General features: G+C 40.6%; 1 protein-coding gene across 2 annotated transcripts in view; it reads left to right on the forward strand.

Moving 5' to 3' along the window:
• Window positions 1-6,753: 6,753 nt before the first annotated feature.
• The window catches only part of NCAM2 (neural cell adhesion molecule 2), a 322,753-nt gene continuing 313,117 nt past the window's right edge, over window positions 6,754-16,389 (forward strand). For both annotated transcript variants that reach the window (XM_074813831.1, XM_074813842.1), the window contains exon 1: window positions 6,754-6,902. In XM_074813831.1, coding sequence (XP_074669932.1) covers window positions 6,851-6,902 — 52 coding nt within the window. In that variant the 5' untranslated portion in view covers window positions 6,754-6,850. The remainder of the gene's footprint in view (window positions 6,903-16,389) is intronic.

A 16,389-nucleotide genomic window follows, 5' to 3' on the forward strand; every position in this document is an offset into this window, starting at 1 on the left:
TTCCAAGCTAGATTTTTCTCAAGTTTTCAGATTGATAGATCTATGGAACCATTTTCCCTGTGTTATAAAAATCCCCAACTGCAACCCCTCCCCAACCAACATATTAATTAATCATGTAATTTAAAAAATGCATTCAAATTTTAACTCTGTTAAAATTGGTGTAAAAATTGTCTCTCAAAATTTATTTTTCACTCCTCATTAATTAATTATAAGTACTTCTAAACAGAATAAATGAAACATAAAAAGTCATAAGCAAATGCATTGCAAAATCAACCAGTATTATTTTAGATATGTTTAATTTCAGTATGTTTCTCACCAACATATCTGTGTACTGTTGGCTGTTTGCTTCCGTATTTTGTTAAATATCTTTCCAACTGAGTTCTTCCTTGCTCAGAGAATTTTTAGTGCCCTACAAGAATTACTGCTCCATAACTAATGTTCTTGATATACCATACTGTTAATGTGGGTAAAAGAAAAAAAAAATCTTGAATGGCTGAAAAAACCCTCTGGATTATGTATCTCCAAAGCAAAATCCTATTTTATGTTTCTATGTATTTTGGATAACATAGATTTGCTTAACAATATAAGGTTTTCCTCCCATTTTTAAGACAAATGTCGTAACACCCTGACATTTGCCAACTCAAATGGTGATTTATTAGAAAGCATTCGTTATTTACATTGAAAATCTGAACAAGAAAGCAATGAAAAAGGAGTTGCCTGTTCTACTTAAGGATCTTGGAAATTTATTTAAATTTTTTCCATAAAGACAATTTATTTTTAAAATTATGGAAGACATGTGCGGTATTGCAATCTGGCTTTGAAATGAGTTGAAAGGTGACTGAGGCAGTTGCTGTCAAAAAACCACTATCTGTGGGTGTAAAAATAATTCACTGTATATCAGGAGTTAATTCTCATCTGTAGTACTGTGCTTAATTCCTTACCTTAGTAAGAGTTATAACAGACATTGAAGGTAATGAAAAACATATTAGAAAGACGGGAAGAAAAGCAGGTGAGAAAATGAATAAATTGCAATCACCTCATTTAGAAAAGAAATAGGAGGATATTTATTCTTATACTACAGCGTCTAGAAAAACCAAACTGAGCACGCTTATCTTTCCAAACTCATCAAATTTAAAACTAATGACAGAAAATGTTGTGTAACTGACACAGCTAACCTTTGAAACCTTGCTGTCTCAAGATGCTAGAAGATGTCAAAAGCTCAAAATATCTCAGTAAAGGAGCAGATCTCTCCTCATGAATAAGAACTTCTGAAGTTGTAGGTCTGAAATGAAATTAAAAGGTAAGTATTTGTATAAACTATGGGTTTTACATCACATGCTTTTGTAACAGTCTGGAGTTAAAATCCAAATATTTTTGAATTTGCCATCATTGTTTAGTCAATAACATCTTCCTGAATTCACAGCTGAACATATTCATCATGACCTTTGCTCCATGTTGAGAATTGGAGATGTGGACACAGTTCTTTTATCACTTGGAGAAATCAATATACTCAAAATTATATGTATTCCCTTTTCCCCAATCTTATATATGTATATAAATAAAGACTGCTTTCTAAGAAGTCCTCCATAAAGGTTTCACTGACTGTTGACATCCATCATACCAGCTATTATACCTCCTTGCTCACTTGTATCACATAGAAGTCAACAATTACACAGTTCCAATGAAAACTGGGACAGTGATGTAGATCGGGGTAGTCGGATGGCTCTGAATCTCAGATACTCTATTTAATCTGGGCAGCGATTTAAATGTGCAGCACATTTAGCATCACGATATAGAACTGTAAGCCAAAAGTATTCATAAACTTTCTAATTTTCATTTTATGTCACATTTTACAATCTTTAGATAACTCTTCCTTCTTTGGTCTGGGGTTTTGTAGGTTTTCAGTCTTTTCTGTTAATGAAAGTATGGATGGCTGAATAAGTGTGATTTACATTTTGTTCCAAAGGTCTCTAAAATTCATCATGATTCAAAGCACTTCAGGGAACAAGCTTCACAGTCACAGAACAGCGGCTGAGAAAGGTCTGTGTTTTGCACACACAACCACTTTTAAAACAACTGCTCTTCAAATTCTGACCATGTAGCAACCATTCTTTGTTATTCCACATGCTGAAATAACTTCTGCACATCTTGGCTAAAGCCAGCAAAACTTGTTGTCTCTTCTTCAGTGTTGCAATAATAAAATATTTCTGAAGGCCCCTTCAATTAGCTTAACTGATATTGCACTAAACCAGATATGAGTACTTTCATGATCTGGTAATACAGTTCACAGAGGAATAATTTTTATCTAAGAGATGGTAACAAATGGCTGGTGGGACTTCAGTAACCGAAAGCAGGTGTTAACACTTGCCAGGCATGAAGGTGACAGTTCCAATGAGCTAAGGAAATGTAGTAATTTATGAAACATTGTTTAGTTGCATCCACAATATTTCCAGATTTTTTAAAAAAAAAACAACAAACAAACAACCCAGCAATCTTTGCTCTGGAGACTGTACAAAATAAACTGCATGAAAAAAAAGTGTGTGAGGGTCTTCATAAGCAGCCCATAAAAGAGGTAAAGTACACAACTGCCGTGTTGCTGAGTATGTAGGCAGTTATATTTGAGCCAGCTGGAGCACCTTAGCATTGGCAGTTTCATTCTCAGGTAAAATAATCAATGTGTCCATAATCCTGCCCAAATATCTGAAGCTGATAGTGGCAGGATAATAACTGTTGAGAGTTCATGTTTTTTGAGTGACTGATCTGAGAAGACGAAGAGAGTCACTCATCTAGAAATGCAGTAACCTGGAAGATATTAAAATCTGTCTTGAGTTCAGATGAGTTACCTTGTCTCATCTCTCAAATCCTACTTTTGCTGCACTAGACACAGAAGTGTACAATGCTTCCTTCAGACATATAAATTCAACTTATTGATTTCTTTTGTCAGCACAATGTTTTATATTGTAACCAAATTAGCACACTGTACTTCAAGCAACCTTGCTATCTTCAAAAATTAAGCAGTTGTCTTTACTGGACAAAACTATTTTACACATACCCTTGTCATTATTCAGTTTCAGAAATGATACAGGGTATTATCCTCCTTACACAAAATCCATGAGTGTCTTCTTAGTATCTGAAAAATTTCAAGATCGTTTTAAGTTTCTCTAACAGGAAGGAGAGTTCTTTATTTAAAACAACTTGAAACAGACTGGAAACAATGATTTTGCCTCTTTCTCATAAAATGTTAATCCAAAATGATAGTAATTTTAGATCTTCATGAAAGTCTCTATAAGATGTTAAGAACTTGAAACATAACAGTGGTGCAAACATTTATGAAACTGTCTTTTGTTTATTGTGCATCATTTCCTCACCACAATAATGTTGTTGTTCACTGTTGTATAATTTATCTTAGTGCCACGTTAATTGTGTTTTCAGTGTTCATAGGAAAGCATCCTATTTGTGATAATTACTCACTTGGGAGATGATCAGCAATTTGGTTCATGAGCACCTCTGAAAATCACCCTGCCTGCAGAAGGCATTTTCCTGCAAGTGCAACATACTGGGTTTGCAAGAAGGGATACTTTGCCTTTTCTCTTCTCCTTTTCTCTCTCCTTCCCTGTCCGTCCGTGTCCCCCCCCCCCAATTTGATAATTGCTCTAGGACATGTCAATTTCCTTACAACTCTCCACCGGTTATTTCTAGGCATAGGATCTTTCCGCGCTTTCTGTGTAACTGTGCCATTATCCTAAGTTCCCCTAAAATTCTCAGCTAATTTTAAGGTGCTTCCTTAACATTTCAGTTTCTGTAAGACAACTAAGCAAATCCACCTGGATCCCTTGGCAGCTTGGGTGGCCACAGGGAAACATGCATTTCAGTAGAAATATCCATTATGAAATCATCACCAAGTTTTAAGTTTCTGTATTTAATTAAATTCACAGTGAACATGCAATCAGTATAAAAATAAAGTAAACCTTGCAAAAACACCATGGAGATGTTTCCTGACAAGTTCAGTCACAGCAAGTTTACAGATCCTCAGTTCCACTGAAGTGACTTAAGTGCAGTGATGATAGCTTAAAATGGTTCTGTTGCCACAGCCTAACTTTGCCACTTTTATTCATACCAGCTAATAGGCTACTGTATAAACAATCTCACTGAGCTAAACAAGTAAGTAACATGAGGGAAAATTAATTCTTGCTTTTTGCTAATTTCACAGGTAGTAAAACTTTGTAAGAGAAAAGCTGCATATGACAGCCCAGTCGTGAAAGCTGGAGGCTATTGTGTGTCAGGTAAAAGACAGTGAACTTAAGAGATATATCCACTTAGATTCTGAGTATGGTATCCCAAAAGATCTAAGGTACTAATCAAACTTGTATGTAATATTAGGGAATATTTTTCCTCTTGTCCCCTGAGATTTTTCCGCAAGTCTTTTCAGTCACTGTAGTTGTATTTCAATTGCTTCAAGAACCTATCAAAGTTGATTTCCCCACGTCTGGAATAACTGCCCTGACAGAATGATTATTATACTTCTTGATGTTGCATCTCTTGGCTGTCCACATGGGATAATACTCACTGTAGTTTACTTCTGGCCGCCTTATTAAAGTTTACATAGCATGAAAATGTGTTAGTTTTCTCCAGCATATTTTTTATGCATGTGATATTATCCAGAAATCACATTTTCTAATTTACTAGTCTAAGTATAGCCATTAAACCCCATGTCAGGCTTCCCCCCAGTAAACAGCTCACTCTTTAAAGAAAAATGCTATTAGCCAAAGAATGGTAAATACTACAGGTGTGTTGTTATTGATACTGATTAGTGTTTTACAGCACTTTGAAATGCTCATCTTTTGGTTCATTTAATGTATGGTCACAAACACCAAGAGTCATATAGACACGGATGGCAGGAAAGCTGAGCACTCCTGCTTTTTGGCCAGTAAGATTTATGTTTCTTTTTCTTTTAAGGTCTTTATCTAATATTTGTTTTCATCATCTTTCTGTATTAACCTATTAATGATGTCTATTTCTGTAGTTGTGTCCTGGGGCTGACGGAACCTTCTTACCCAGGAAGATTCCTTCACCAAAATACTTCCTTTCTTTGTGCTTTCCTAAACCTGCACTAAAGGCCCCAGCCAAAAGCGTCTGCAATTAGGCATCTCTCCCGGCATTCGGGAGCAGAATGGCTCCTAAATATAAATCCAATTCTCACTTAAAAGGCTTTGCTGAAGCTGTCATATTTTAGATTTCCAAAACTGTATGAGGAATTACAGTTCCATTCCCACTTAAATACACATGAAAATGAATCTGTTCATTTTACACCAGGTTACAAAAATCTTTAGGTTCAAGAGCAGGGCCACGTGGTGTGTAGCTGAGCAATAACGTTCTGATTTATGTGGTGTAGATTAACAAACTCCCCCCTTTACCAGCTCACTCTCCCCTTTACCAGCATTTTCTGCATGTTCCCAAGTGTCCTAAGACACCATCTTCTGAGGAAAGACCTTCAGTTTTATCACCTACGTTGTTGATCGCAGCAAGATCTGACTACATAATTTCTTCCTCCTGTATTTCATAATTTTGTAAGAATACCGTGCAGCAAGAGTCAAGCTGAAGGTACCAATCATGTCATATGTATTAGTTTTCTGCAAAGGGATTTCTTGCCTCCCCTCTCCTCCCCAAAACCCAAAACCTCTTCAAAAGGGAATAAAAAGGGTTGGAAAAAATTATTAGGGATGTGTTAATTCGGATTAATCTGTTATTAACAACTATCACTGCTGCTTCACATTAATATGAATCCACTCCTATCTCCTTCCATGTATCATGCAGGTGGTGACAAATTTATAGAAGCTGCTTTGGAGACCATAGCTTAATTAACCACTGAATTAACTTAATTCAATGCCAAGCTGGGCAAAACCCCACCTCTTTAGCTTTTTTATTTTTTCCCCTTAAAAAACAATATCCTCAGTGAGACAGCACGCAGGTATCACAAAGGTAAGCCATTTATTTCGCATGGGCTTTACTTCACGCGGCCGGGAATCGCGGCGGTGTTTCCGCTCCCCCTCAGAGCAGGTGTCACCTCGGCAGCTCGAGGCGCAGGTGTCACCGCGCCGTCATAGCGCACAGGCGCGCCCGCGCGCGAGGCTCCCGCGGCCGCGCGGCACGTCCCCGCAGGCCGCCGCCGGCACGCGCCGCTCCCGCGCGACGGCGCCTCGCGGCAGCGAGCGGCACGCGCCCGCCGCCCCCTGACGGGGTGTGTGGGGGGGGCACTACCGGGGAGGGGGGGGTGGAGCGGGGGTGCCGGGGCCGCGCCAGCCCCCTCGTTGCGCCCCCCGAGCGCCCGCAGCCCGAGCGCCGCCCTGGGCTCCCTCTGCCCCGGGGGCTGGCGCTGCCCGGCAGGATCCTCCGCCAAGCCGCCGCTTTTCCCTTTAGGCTGCCTCCCCTCGGGAGACGGCACGGGGATCAGGCTCCGAGGGGCCGCGGTGGCGGGAGAGCTGCCTCACACCGCCCCCCCCCCCCCCCCCCCGCCCCCATCCCGCGGGGCCGCCGGCGGGCGGACAGGGAGGGACGCGAGCTTCGAGCCTGCGGCCGCCTCTTAGAGCGGCGGAAGAATTTTTTCCGGCGCCGCCGCTCGTCGGTGGCGCGGCCCTGCGTGTGGCGCGGAGGGATCCGCGCGGGTCGCCGTGTGCCCGCCTCCTGCGCGGCGGCCGCTGCCTCCCCGATATAGTGCGGCACGGGGAGGCGCTGGCAGGCACTTGGCGGGCGGCGCTCCGCGGGTGCGGGGCTGCGCGGACGGCAGCGGGGTTTGCCTGGGCTGGTCGAGCACCTCCAACTTGGAACTGTCCACCGGCGCGAGCTCCTGAACATGAGCCTCCTGCCTCTCTACCTGCTCGGATTGCTCCTCAGTAGCGGGCAAGGTAGGAGCGGGGCTGCCCTTTTTTATAAAAAAAAATATTTTTAATTATTATTCTTACCTATACTGCCTGCTCGCCTAGGTTAACGTATAACCGGAAAAGAAACGGAGAAAAAATAAAGCAATGTATCACCATGGAACCAAATTAAAAAGGACCTAAAACTTGCTTTATCGCCCCCCCCCCCCCCCCCGCCCTTATTTTTTTTAAGTCTTCAAGAGGTGTCATTTATGAGGAAGAAGAAAAAAAAAAGCTGGAAGGTGCTAAGTCCGCTTAACTGCTTCGCATGGGGTTTCGCCCGATTTTGGGCGATAAATGTGGAAGGGAGATCAAGCGATTAAAAAAAAAAAACTGTGTCAGGGATCGCGCTTTAAAATACGCGTCTGCTTGAGGGGAGGGCAACGTGGGCTTCATTTTCAGGACCAGAGCGAAGTGCTGCCGGCGGAGCCAGCGAGAACCCGACCTGAAGTCTGCCTGTCGGGGCTTCTCTGCTGCCGGAGACCGTCCCTCGCCCGCGGGGACACCGAGCCCTCTGCTCCCGCGGGGGGGGGGGGGGGGGGGGGGCGGGGGGGGTACGGCCGCGGGCGTGTGCGCGGATGCAGAGACTTTTCGCCCCGAAATAAAGCGGCGGAGGCAGGTGTGCGCGGAGACGGGGCGCGCTGGGGTTGCGCCTCTGGGCACGGTTCGCCTTTTGCATATGTATGTGCATCTCCGTACAGCGCCTACGGGCTTGGGGGTTGCGCTGTGCCCAGGGATTTCGCTTTGGTTTTGTTTTGTTTTTTTTTTTTTTTTCTGAGGGAGTATGTGTGTGTTGAAATTTATTGAGGATGTCACCGATGCGATTACTTGAGGATTTGTGCCACTTTAGAAGACGGGGAGGAGAAAGGCCGCCGGGGGCGCGTTCGTGCGCGGTACGGCGCGGCGAGGTTGCCCCCGGGCGAGGGACGTCGCGGCCCCTCGGGCTGTTGGGGCAAGTTTCCAGCGTCCGTTCGGGGCCAGGCCGGGGTCCCCGCGCCTCCGGTGGGGTGCCCTCTGCGAGGCTCCCGGCAGCGCTCCATCGCCAGCACCTGGAGGAGGGGGGCGGGCGCCCGCGCCCGGGGCCTTTTGAAGGCGGTTTTAGGCGAGGGGGTGGGAAGCCCGAGACCCCCGACCCGCCCCGGGTGCCGGCGGAGGGCTGGGAGCGGCGGGGCCGCCCTCGGCTCCGCCTGCCGCCGCCTTCCAGCAGGGGGCGGCAGAGCTCCACGGTCGGCGGCCGCCGGTGCCCGGGCACTGCCCCGTGCCGGGACGGGGGCGGCTCCGCACCCCACACACCCCCCCGCACCCCCGGGGGGGGGCTCCGGGGGGCGGGCGGGTGCAGGCTCCCCCGCTCCGGAGCGCCGGGGCTGAGCGTGTCGCCCAGACGCTACACGGTGTCTTATGAGGGGGTAGTGAGATCTGTTGCGCTTGAGAAAAGGGGAAGGGGGAGTGGGCAGGGCATTATGCCTTGAGATATTAAGCCTGCAGCTTTGAAGGTCTCCTTCGGTGCATTTATCGCTAAATCTCATACCATACAGACGTCTTGTCTCGGTGATGAGTAGCGAAGAGCCACCAGATGCTCTCAATTTCTGTAGAACTGCTTCTGTGCTTTTGCCGCCTCGGGATGAGCTCTGGAGGTCTCCTGATTAGCGGCGGCTCGGAACCACTTCGGAGGCTTTTCAGCATAGCCAGCACTGGGGTGGCAAAGCAGAAGAACGGGAAAGCTTCCTCTGGGCTTTGTGTTGATGTACCCAGGTGTAATGTGTATAGAGATGTGGTCTGTGGTTCCTCTAACGGAGGAGTGGTAGAAAGCTAGCTTGTGAAGTGTGATTACTGCAGCGTAGGAGGATTACATAGTTTTGGTATCTTACTATCACGAATGTCAGGAGATAAATAATGGAGTGAAATTCTACGTGCTATTAAGCTGAGTTTTAAAAATTACACGGGGATAGATATGAGGGGGAGGTGGAAGGAAGAGGAGGAAAGCTGAATAAATCTAATAATAAGTTGCTATTAGTCTCAATTTAAAAAAAACAGCCTTTTTTTTTTTTTTTTTTTTTTTTTTTTTTAAATAAAGGCAATGAACTGTATTGGTGAGGGGAATAGTAAGATTTTGGAATTTGCTGTAGAAATAACAGGAACCTGCAGCTTCAGTCCACAGCAGGGGACAGTAAATGGGAGTGGGAAGACATCTGCATATGGAAAATGTTTCCATTTAGGTTGTTAAGGGAGAGGAATAATTCTAGTGTGTTCTTGTTTTAAATTTTGATAAGCATCATCATGGTGAGGGATTTATTGTGATTTTTGGTTTTTTTTTTTTTAATTTTTTGTCACCTCCTTGAAGTAATCTTGAAAATTACTTGAAGTGATTCAAATAATTTGAGAGGCCATTCCAAAAACTCTTGGGGTTTATTGTCTTTTGGGAATACAGTGGCAGGGAACACTTACATCATCAACTAAAGGTTGTGGTGTTTGTGAGGTTTTTTGTTTGTTTGTTTTTAAGAAAATCAATGTTATTTGAATATTAAATGATGATTATGACTTTTCTGATGTTAAAGTAGAGATAAAGAAGAGTGTGGAAGGCTAAGAAAAAGCCGGTAACTAGATTAGGGTCATTTGCTTTGGAAATATTGAAAGTCTTATGTTGAGGTTTTGTATTTCTAAGAATATAGCTGCAGTAGATTTAATGAAGAAAGACTGAAGCTTTTTCTTTGGAAAGTGCTGGTATTTAAGACTGGGGAGAGGGAACTGTGATGTATTTGTTCCATTTCAGAAAATCAGAGCAGTTTGAAAACAAGTAGCAGACATCAACCCCCTCCCCCAGCCCGTTCAGTTAAGAGCTTGTGAATGTCATAATTATCTACCAGGGCCAAATATTCCTTCTCCTAATTTCGTCACAAGGGAGGAGTTTAACTGACAGCGTTATTACTCTAAAACAAAAGAATTTTTTCTTAACCTTTCAAAGCTGTCCAGACAATTCATCCAGAGTGGAAGGCCCAAATTTAATTAGCTTTGCTTTAATAGAAAATGAAACAAAACATACACCGCCCCCCCCCCCCCCCCCCCCCCCCCAAATACCCTACTCCACTCTGTAAATCGGTTTCTTAACGTAGTGATACAACATTCAGAAGAGAAGGCTTTATTGGTTTTTACCAGTGTCTGGGGACACTGACTTAAAGTGGATGAAATGGACATCTTCCCAGATTGCAAAATCTTGTTTCTTTTACCACTCTGCATAATACACATTTCTTTATGTTAGCAAATTTTTGTTAAGTTGCAATAGGAAACGTTTTACTTGTAGAATTTAATCTATTTTCTGCTCATCCAGGAGATTCATAGGAGTGAGTACTTGTTCAGTCATTGTGCTTTAAGTTTCCTCTTTTCAGTGCTTTGATACTGAGTTTGTTTTTGTTTTTCCTGAAGAGCTTCTCTTTACAAGTGCTTATAAGGGATGGTTTGTTATTAAGGAGCATTCCCCAAAAGAGATGCCAGCATGTGTGTCTCTTTCACCACAGTGCAGTCACTTTCTAGAAGCCTGCTTCTTTCTGCTTTTTGTGTAGGGAATCCAGGAAACCTGGAACTTTTTAAATCGATGAGTTTGTCTACCGGATTAAGTGAAACTAATATTTTATTCCAATTGTATACTGAAACCTGAAAGAACCTGAGACTTAAGCTAACCACTCTTTTCTGCTACCGCTTGATTTATACAAATGCATTAAGATTAAAATACATCTACTGCTGTCCCTTCTCCTTTTCACCCTTAAAAAAAAAAAAAATCAGAGAAAAAGTAATGTGATTTGCTGTTTTAGCCTCCTCTTTAGGGAAAGATGAGAATCAAATATCTGCCTGAAAGTAAACCTTGACTGATGAGGTTTTCTAAAAGATTGACTTAAGAATGGATGGTTGAGAAATACGTAGAAGGTTTTGTTTCATGCACTCCTATACAAAATGGAGTTGGAGATATTTTTATCGTTTGCAGTGGCTCTAAATCATGAATATATGAAAGATAAAGTCATAGGGATGAAGCTTTAAAGTCTATTCTAAGAGGTTGAATAGCATAATTTTGACTTGGTCTTTTTTCTTACAGCACGTTTCATGTATTTGTTTAGGTAACTAATTTTTATCTATGGGAATGTTATTGGAGTGTTATGGATAATTTATGTATGATTTGCCTTTCATGGCTGCCTTCTCAACAAGTATTTTGAACAAATACTGCATTTGTTTGCCCTTTCATTGACCTTTTCTTTGAGGCACCTTTCCCAAGTGATTCATGTTTACTTACTGATTTTCTTCCAATTTACTCCAGTAATCGCCCAGTTACATTCAGCACATGCCATTTGATACCAGCAAAATTGAGTCAAGTTAATATGACATTTTGGGAAACATGTTTTAACTACACTGTAATTTGTGCTTCGAGTTGAAAATCTATTGTTGAAAGAGTACGACATAGACTTTTCCAGATAAAGAATCTGGATAATGACTGGTATTCATATTTTAAATAGTTTATACCAACTAATTCATGCCAGATGTTTTATTTGGATTTTTTGTTTGTTTGTTTTTTAACACAGAGATTTGTTTTATAAAAAAAGGACAGTATACTTGACAAAGCATATCCTGAGGTTTTACGTGTCACAGGTCATTTGAATTTTATTTTCAATGTCTCTTGAAATTCAGAAATAGGAGAAACATGAGAGAAAACTTATGGATATCCTGATATATTCAAATCTGAAGGCTCACTGGAGTCTGATAGGCTAGCTCCAGGGCTATTGGTATCTCATATATCTTATAATCACTTTTTGTTTTGACTTAATTAATCATGACCTAATTCTGACCTAGTAAAAATGTCCCATCCCTTCTCTTTTTTCCCCCTTAGTGTATTTAACTGCTTTCTAGTTCGGGTATTTGACTAAAATAATTCAATTTTTGCTAACTAATTTAAAATTTAGAATAATTTTGAATATTAAATAGAGCATTCAGAGCACTACTTGCTGTTACTTCAATGGAGTTACTTCATCCTCCTTCATCGGAGGATGTCCAGCTTCAGCAATATAATTCTGCATTCTTTCACAAAATCTTTTTATTGTTTTTGTAGCTCAGTTTCTCATAATACTGTGATTGTATGGATTTGAATATTTTTAAAGGATAGCAGGAAAATGAAAAGAATTAATTTGAAATAGCAAGATATTCTTCAGATGTCTTGCGTTATGCTATATCACCTTGAATGGGGTATCTTCAAAAATAAAGGTACCAAGCTTCTTATTTTTGTTATATGGCTAAATTTTTATATTAGTTGTTATCATTTGACTGATGACTTTGTTAATTGGAGAAGACATTTTCTGATTTGCTCTGCTGCAGAAGAATTCAGAATCTACATCTTAATTTATTGAGTTGAAAAGAATAAAAGTTAGAGGAATAAAAAACATAAACAGGGAGAGTCATTTATCTGGTTACAGATATTTGTGGTGACATCTTATGAAATTAAAATATTTTCATACTGGGAAAGTATTTAGAGTTACTTAAAAATTATGTGGAAAGGAAACAAAGAATACATGTGCATGCACAAGTTTACTTTTTAGAAAACCTTGTTTAACTAAGCCTTTGAGTAACCTGTGTTTGAGTAGCTCCATGGAAGCACTGTTGATTGCACTAGTCCAGAGGCTGTCACACTGAGCAGGAGTCAGTTGCCTTCAGTAGGTTTTGGAGCTATGGAGTATGTGAAAGCATGTCTTGAAATGGCAGGAGGTAAACAGCTTTCATTTTTGAAATAGCATGAGATGGGACAATACTATCCATTTATGCTGGTGTTATGATTTAGGAAATTCTGATTAACAGAAAATTTCTCTTTGCATCTGTGCATCAAAACCTAGATTGTTAATGACGTGACATGGGAGTGGTGTCTTGAACTATAAATGTAAAGTAAGATCTACTGCAGAATTAGTTATTTATAAAGTGGTTATTAAATATGAAGATGACTATGAGCATTGAGGCAAAACTCTACTGATTCTAGTCAGAGGAGAATTTCCATTACCTTAAGTTTGTGTTTGCATGAGAAACAAACAGGACCAGTTCTTTACAAGCAATTATTTTACTGTCTCAAGTAGGTTAATTTGGGAAGGAGGTAGACAACAAAGTGTATCAACTAAAACTCATTACACAGTTTCTGCCTATTTAAGAACACTATTAGCATTTAAAAAACCAAACCCAAACACCTTCTGAAATGTTTTACCTGTTTTTTGCTCCTTTTAGAAAAGAAAAAGCAGTTGTTTGATTTCACCTGTTCTTTAATAATAACATACAAGAAGCATTGCAAATAGGATGAAGAGATCAAGTCTTTTAAAAACCTCTTTGAACAAGTAATTTTGGTAAGCCTGGAGATCTACTAACCAAGGCTGTTGTTTGCCACCAGTTTCCGTGATCTAAGTATAATCTTAGCGGAAACAGCCAGTTTGTGCATGGACAGCACCCAGATAAACTTGGGAAGCAACATTAAGTACCACAGGGTTTAGTCAGCTTCTTCACTGGTCCTGCCTAGCATTACAGAAATAAATTTTTTCTTATCCAAGTACTATGAGTTCCTCCAAGAACTGGCTTTCCATAAAAAGCATATATCATGGACATGTTAATGTATGTTTATTTAAGATGTAGTGGCTCCTTTCCAGAAAAAATGAAGGAGAGAGGAGTAGAAGTGGCTTTCTTTCTCTTTACTCAGTTATGTAAATGTTTATTGTGACTTTAGAAGGGTACGCTGCTTTTTATTTAGTGTTCTAATTACCTGAGTATTATTACTAAACAGCAGACAAAGGTTGATGAATAACTTCATAATTCAGCAAAATCCAAAGTAGTACATAATGTACCTGTAGCATATGAATAATTTATTAGCATTATGAATGAAAATTCCCTTTTCAAAATGACCTTTCCAGTTAGCTAATATTAAACTGATTATTTACATTGCAGTTGTAGCCTAAGTAGCAATACCAGCTGTCTGACCATACTTGGACTTTGTCCTGGTTTAGCCAGGATAGGGTTAAGTTTCCCCAGCAGTGTGGGGGAAGCTCTAGCCGGGTTATTCAGATACCCTGCAGAGGTCACATCCTGGCACCGAAGCGGGACAAGGGGTTACCGCGTGTACTGTGGGATTTGCTCTGTTCTCACTGCTGTATCGGTAGATATTTTGCTCTGTTCATTGTTATCACTGTTATTGTTATTGTTGCTGTTTGTTGTGTTGCTGTTGCACTGTTGTATTAAACCTCTCCTTATCTCAGCCTCGGGGCCTTGTATTTCACTCCCTTTGTGGGGGAGGGGCAGCGGCTGCGTGATCTCAGACCCCGGCAGGGGCTAAACCACCACAGACTTCATATATGAAATTTATACAAGAAGTTGCTGTGCTCATCACTTTGCCCAAGAGGTGCCATTTCAAGCATACTATGAATTTATTTAAAAAAAAAAATCATTGCCATCAATTTTCTTGCTACTAAAACACGTTGCACCATATTCAGTCAAGCTGCAAGCAATTTCAAACTGATTAACTTCGTAGACCTTTGTACTGCAGCTGAATTTGGCTTATATGAAGCCAGGTCTATGCTTAAAATAATAAGTATTTAAAAAGAGGGAGACATAGCAGTGTAGGAGATCTGTGGCATGTGTTGCAGATAAACAGGTAGGGAGAGGTAATGCTCTCTCTTAGTATGAATACTTTTCTGTACTGATAACATGAAATGAATTTTCTTCTTTTACTATAACAGGAAAGATGTAATCAAAACTACAGTGTTGTTATGTCATTATGTTACCTTAATTAGTCAAAGCAAAATAAACTGGACCCAGAGTTTGGAGGAGAGGGTAGAAAAGGGGGATGTGTTAAATGTACTGAAGACCAGTTAACGGGAATAACATAATACAGCATTATTTTTAAAGTTCTTGAACATCCCATACTCAAACTAATGTGCTTACTGGATCAGAACAAAGATCGATGTACTCCAGTGACCTTAATCCAACAGAGACCCAAGGCAAGAATTGTAAAGAAACAGAAAAAGTACAGAACAAGAACAGTGTGATACTTCTGTCAGTGCACCCTACAACACTCAGGGATATGTCAGGTTATATCTGTGTGATCTTTCTTAACAATCTTGGCAGATCTTTGTTGGTTAAATTTGTTCTTAAACCTGTCAATACTTTGATCTACTTGGTACACTGCGTCAACAACTTAAACAAGGGAAAACTGCTGAAGGAAGCCTGAAAAAAAAAAAAAAAGTTCAGTCCCTTAGTTGCTGTGTTGCAAGTAATGAAGTAATACCAATTCCTTACTCAACTCTTCCATGACATTCATTATTGTCTTTACCGTAGAGAAACTGCCCATCTCTTGTGTGACGGGCTCAGAGCTACAGGTTATATTCATGGACTTTCTAGCGATTTAATTACTTTTTTTTGTTTTGTTTGGTGTTTCTGTCCTACTTTTTTTTTAGTATTTTATTCATTTTCCTAGCCTTTTGGTAATGGCTATCTTAATTAAACAAATGGTAATGTGAAATACTTGAATTTTAAACTGATCTGCATCAGGCTGATTGATAAAACCTCCTTGTTTGTAAGTATCTCTTTTGCACTGTAATCAGTGTTGCAAGTTCTGCCTTACAAGGGGGTGGGGGCTAAGTGTTTGAGCAGTCAAACACTTTTTTCCATTTTTTTAATGTCTGAAACTTTTTTCTTGCATCTCTTTGAAAGTGGAAGAAAACTGTTATTAGAAAATGCAGCCTTAAGTGATTTATTTGCATATATAACAGTAGAGAATTACAAAGATAATTGCACAACACTGAAACACTGTGCTTTTTGCTAATCACCTGAATGATTTTGTATCAGACATCCATATTTCACAATAGAAAGCTTTTGTTGCTTTCTATTTGCTTTTTGTTCCTGAATTCTAATTTTGTAAATCTTATCTGGGATTTGAAATTCAAGAGGAATTATACCCAACTGGGCACTGCCATCAGTAATGAATAATGCAGTAATTCATGTACTCTTGTGCTTTCTGTGTTGGGGAATAATAACCTAACTTTAGATTTACGAAAAAACAAGAGCTGACTTTTTCAAATGAAGACTGTCTATGGTATAATATGAATACTACATCTATCTCAAGTGTAGTTTATTTTAAGAAAATCATGTTAAGCGAGATGAGTTCTGCTGACAGAACTGTGCACACCCTGCAGCCATGGAACTCCCACTGAAGTCGATGGGAGACTTGTGTGCCAAGAGTACTGTTTCGGGGCTTGTACTGATTGCAGCTTTCAGGGTCTGATTGAAGCTTTCAGGAGTTGTATAACTCCCATGTGAGTATGTGGGAATTTTGATTTAGTAAAGAATAGAAAATCAAGCTCTAACTCTACGTATATTTAAGTAGTGGGCATGTTTATAAAGTAGTGCTAAAAAAGTGTGGGGCTAATCCAACAGCACAGAAGAGCTAAGAACTAAAGGGATCTTCTGGTGTGCC

Source organism: Strix aluco, chromosome 2 (assembly GCF_031877795.1).
Source record: "Strix aluco isolate bStrAlu1 chromosome 2, bStrAlu1.hap1, whole genome shotgun sequence".
Classification (NCBI taxonomy): Eukaryota; Metazoa; Chordata; class Aves; order Strigiformes; family Strigidae; genus Strix; species Strix aluco.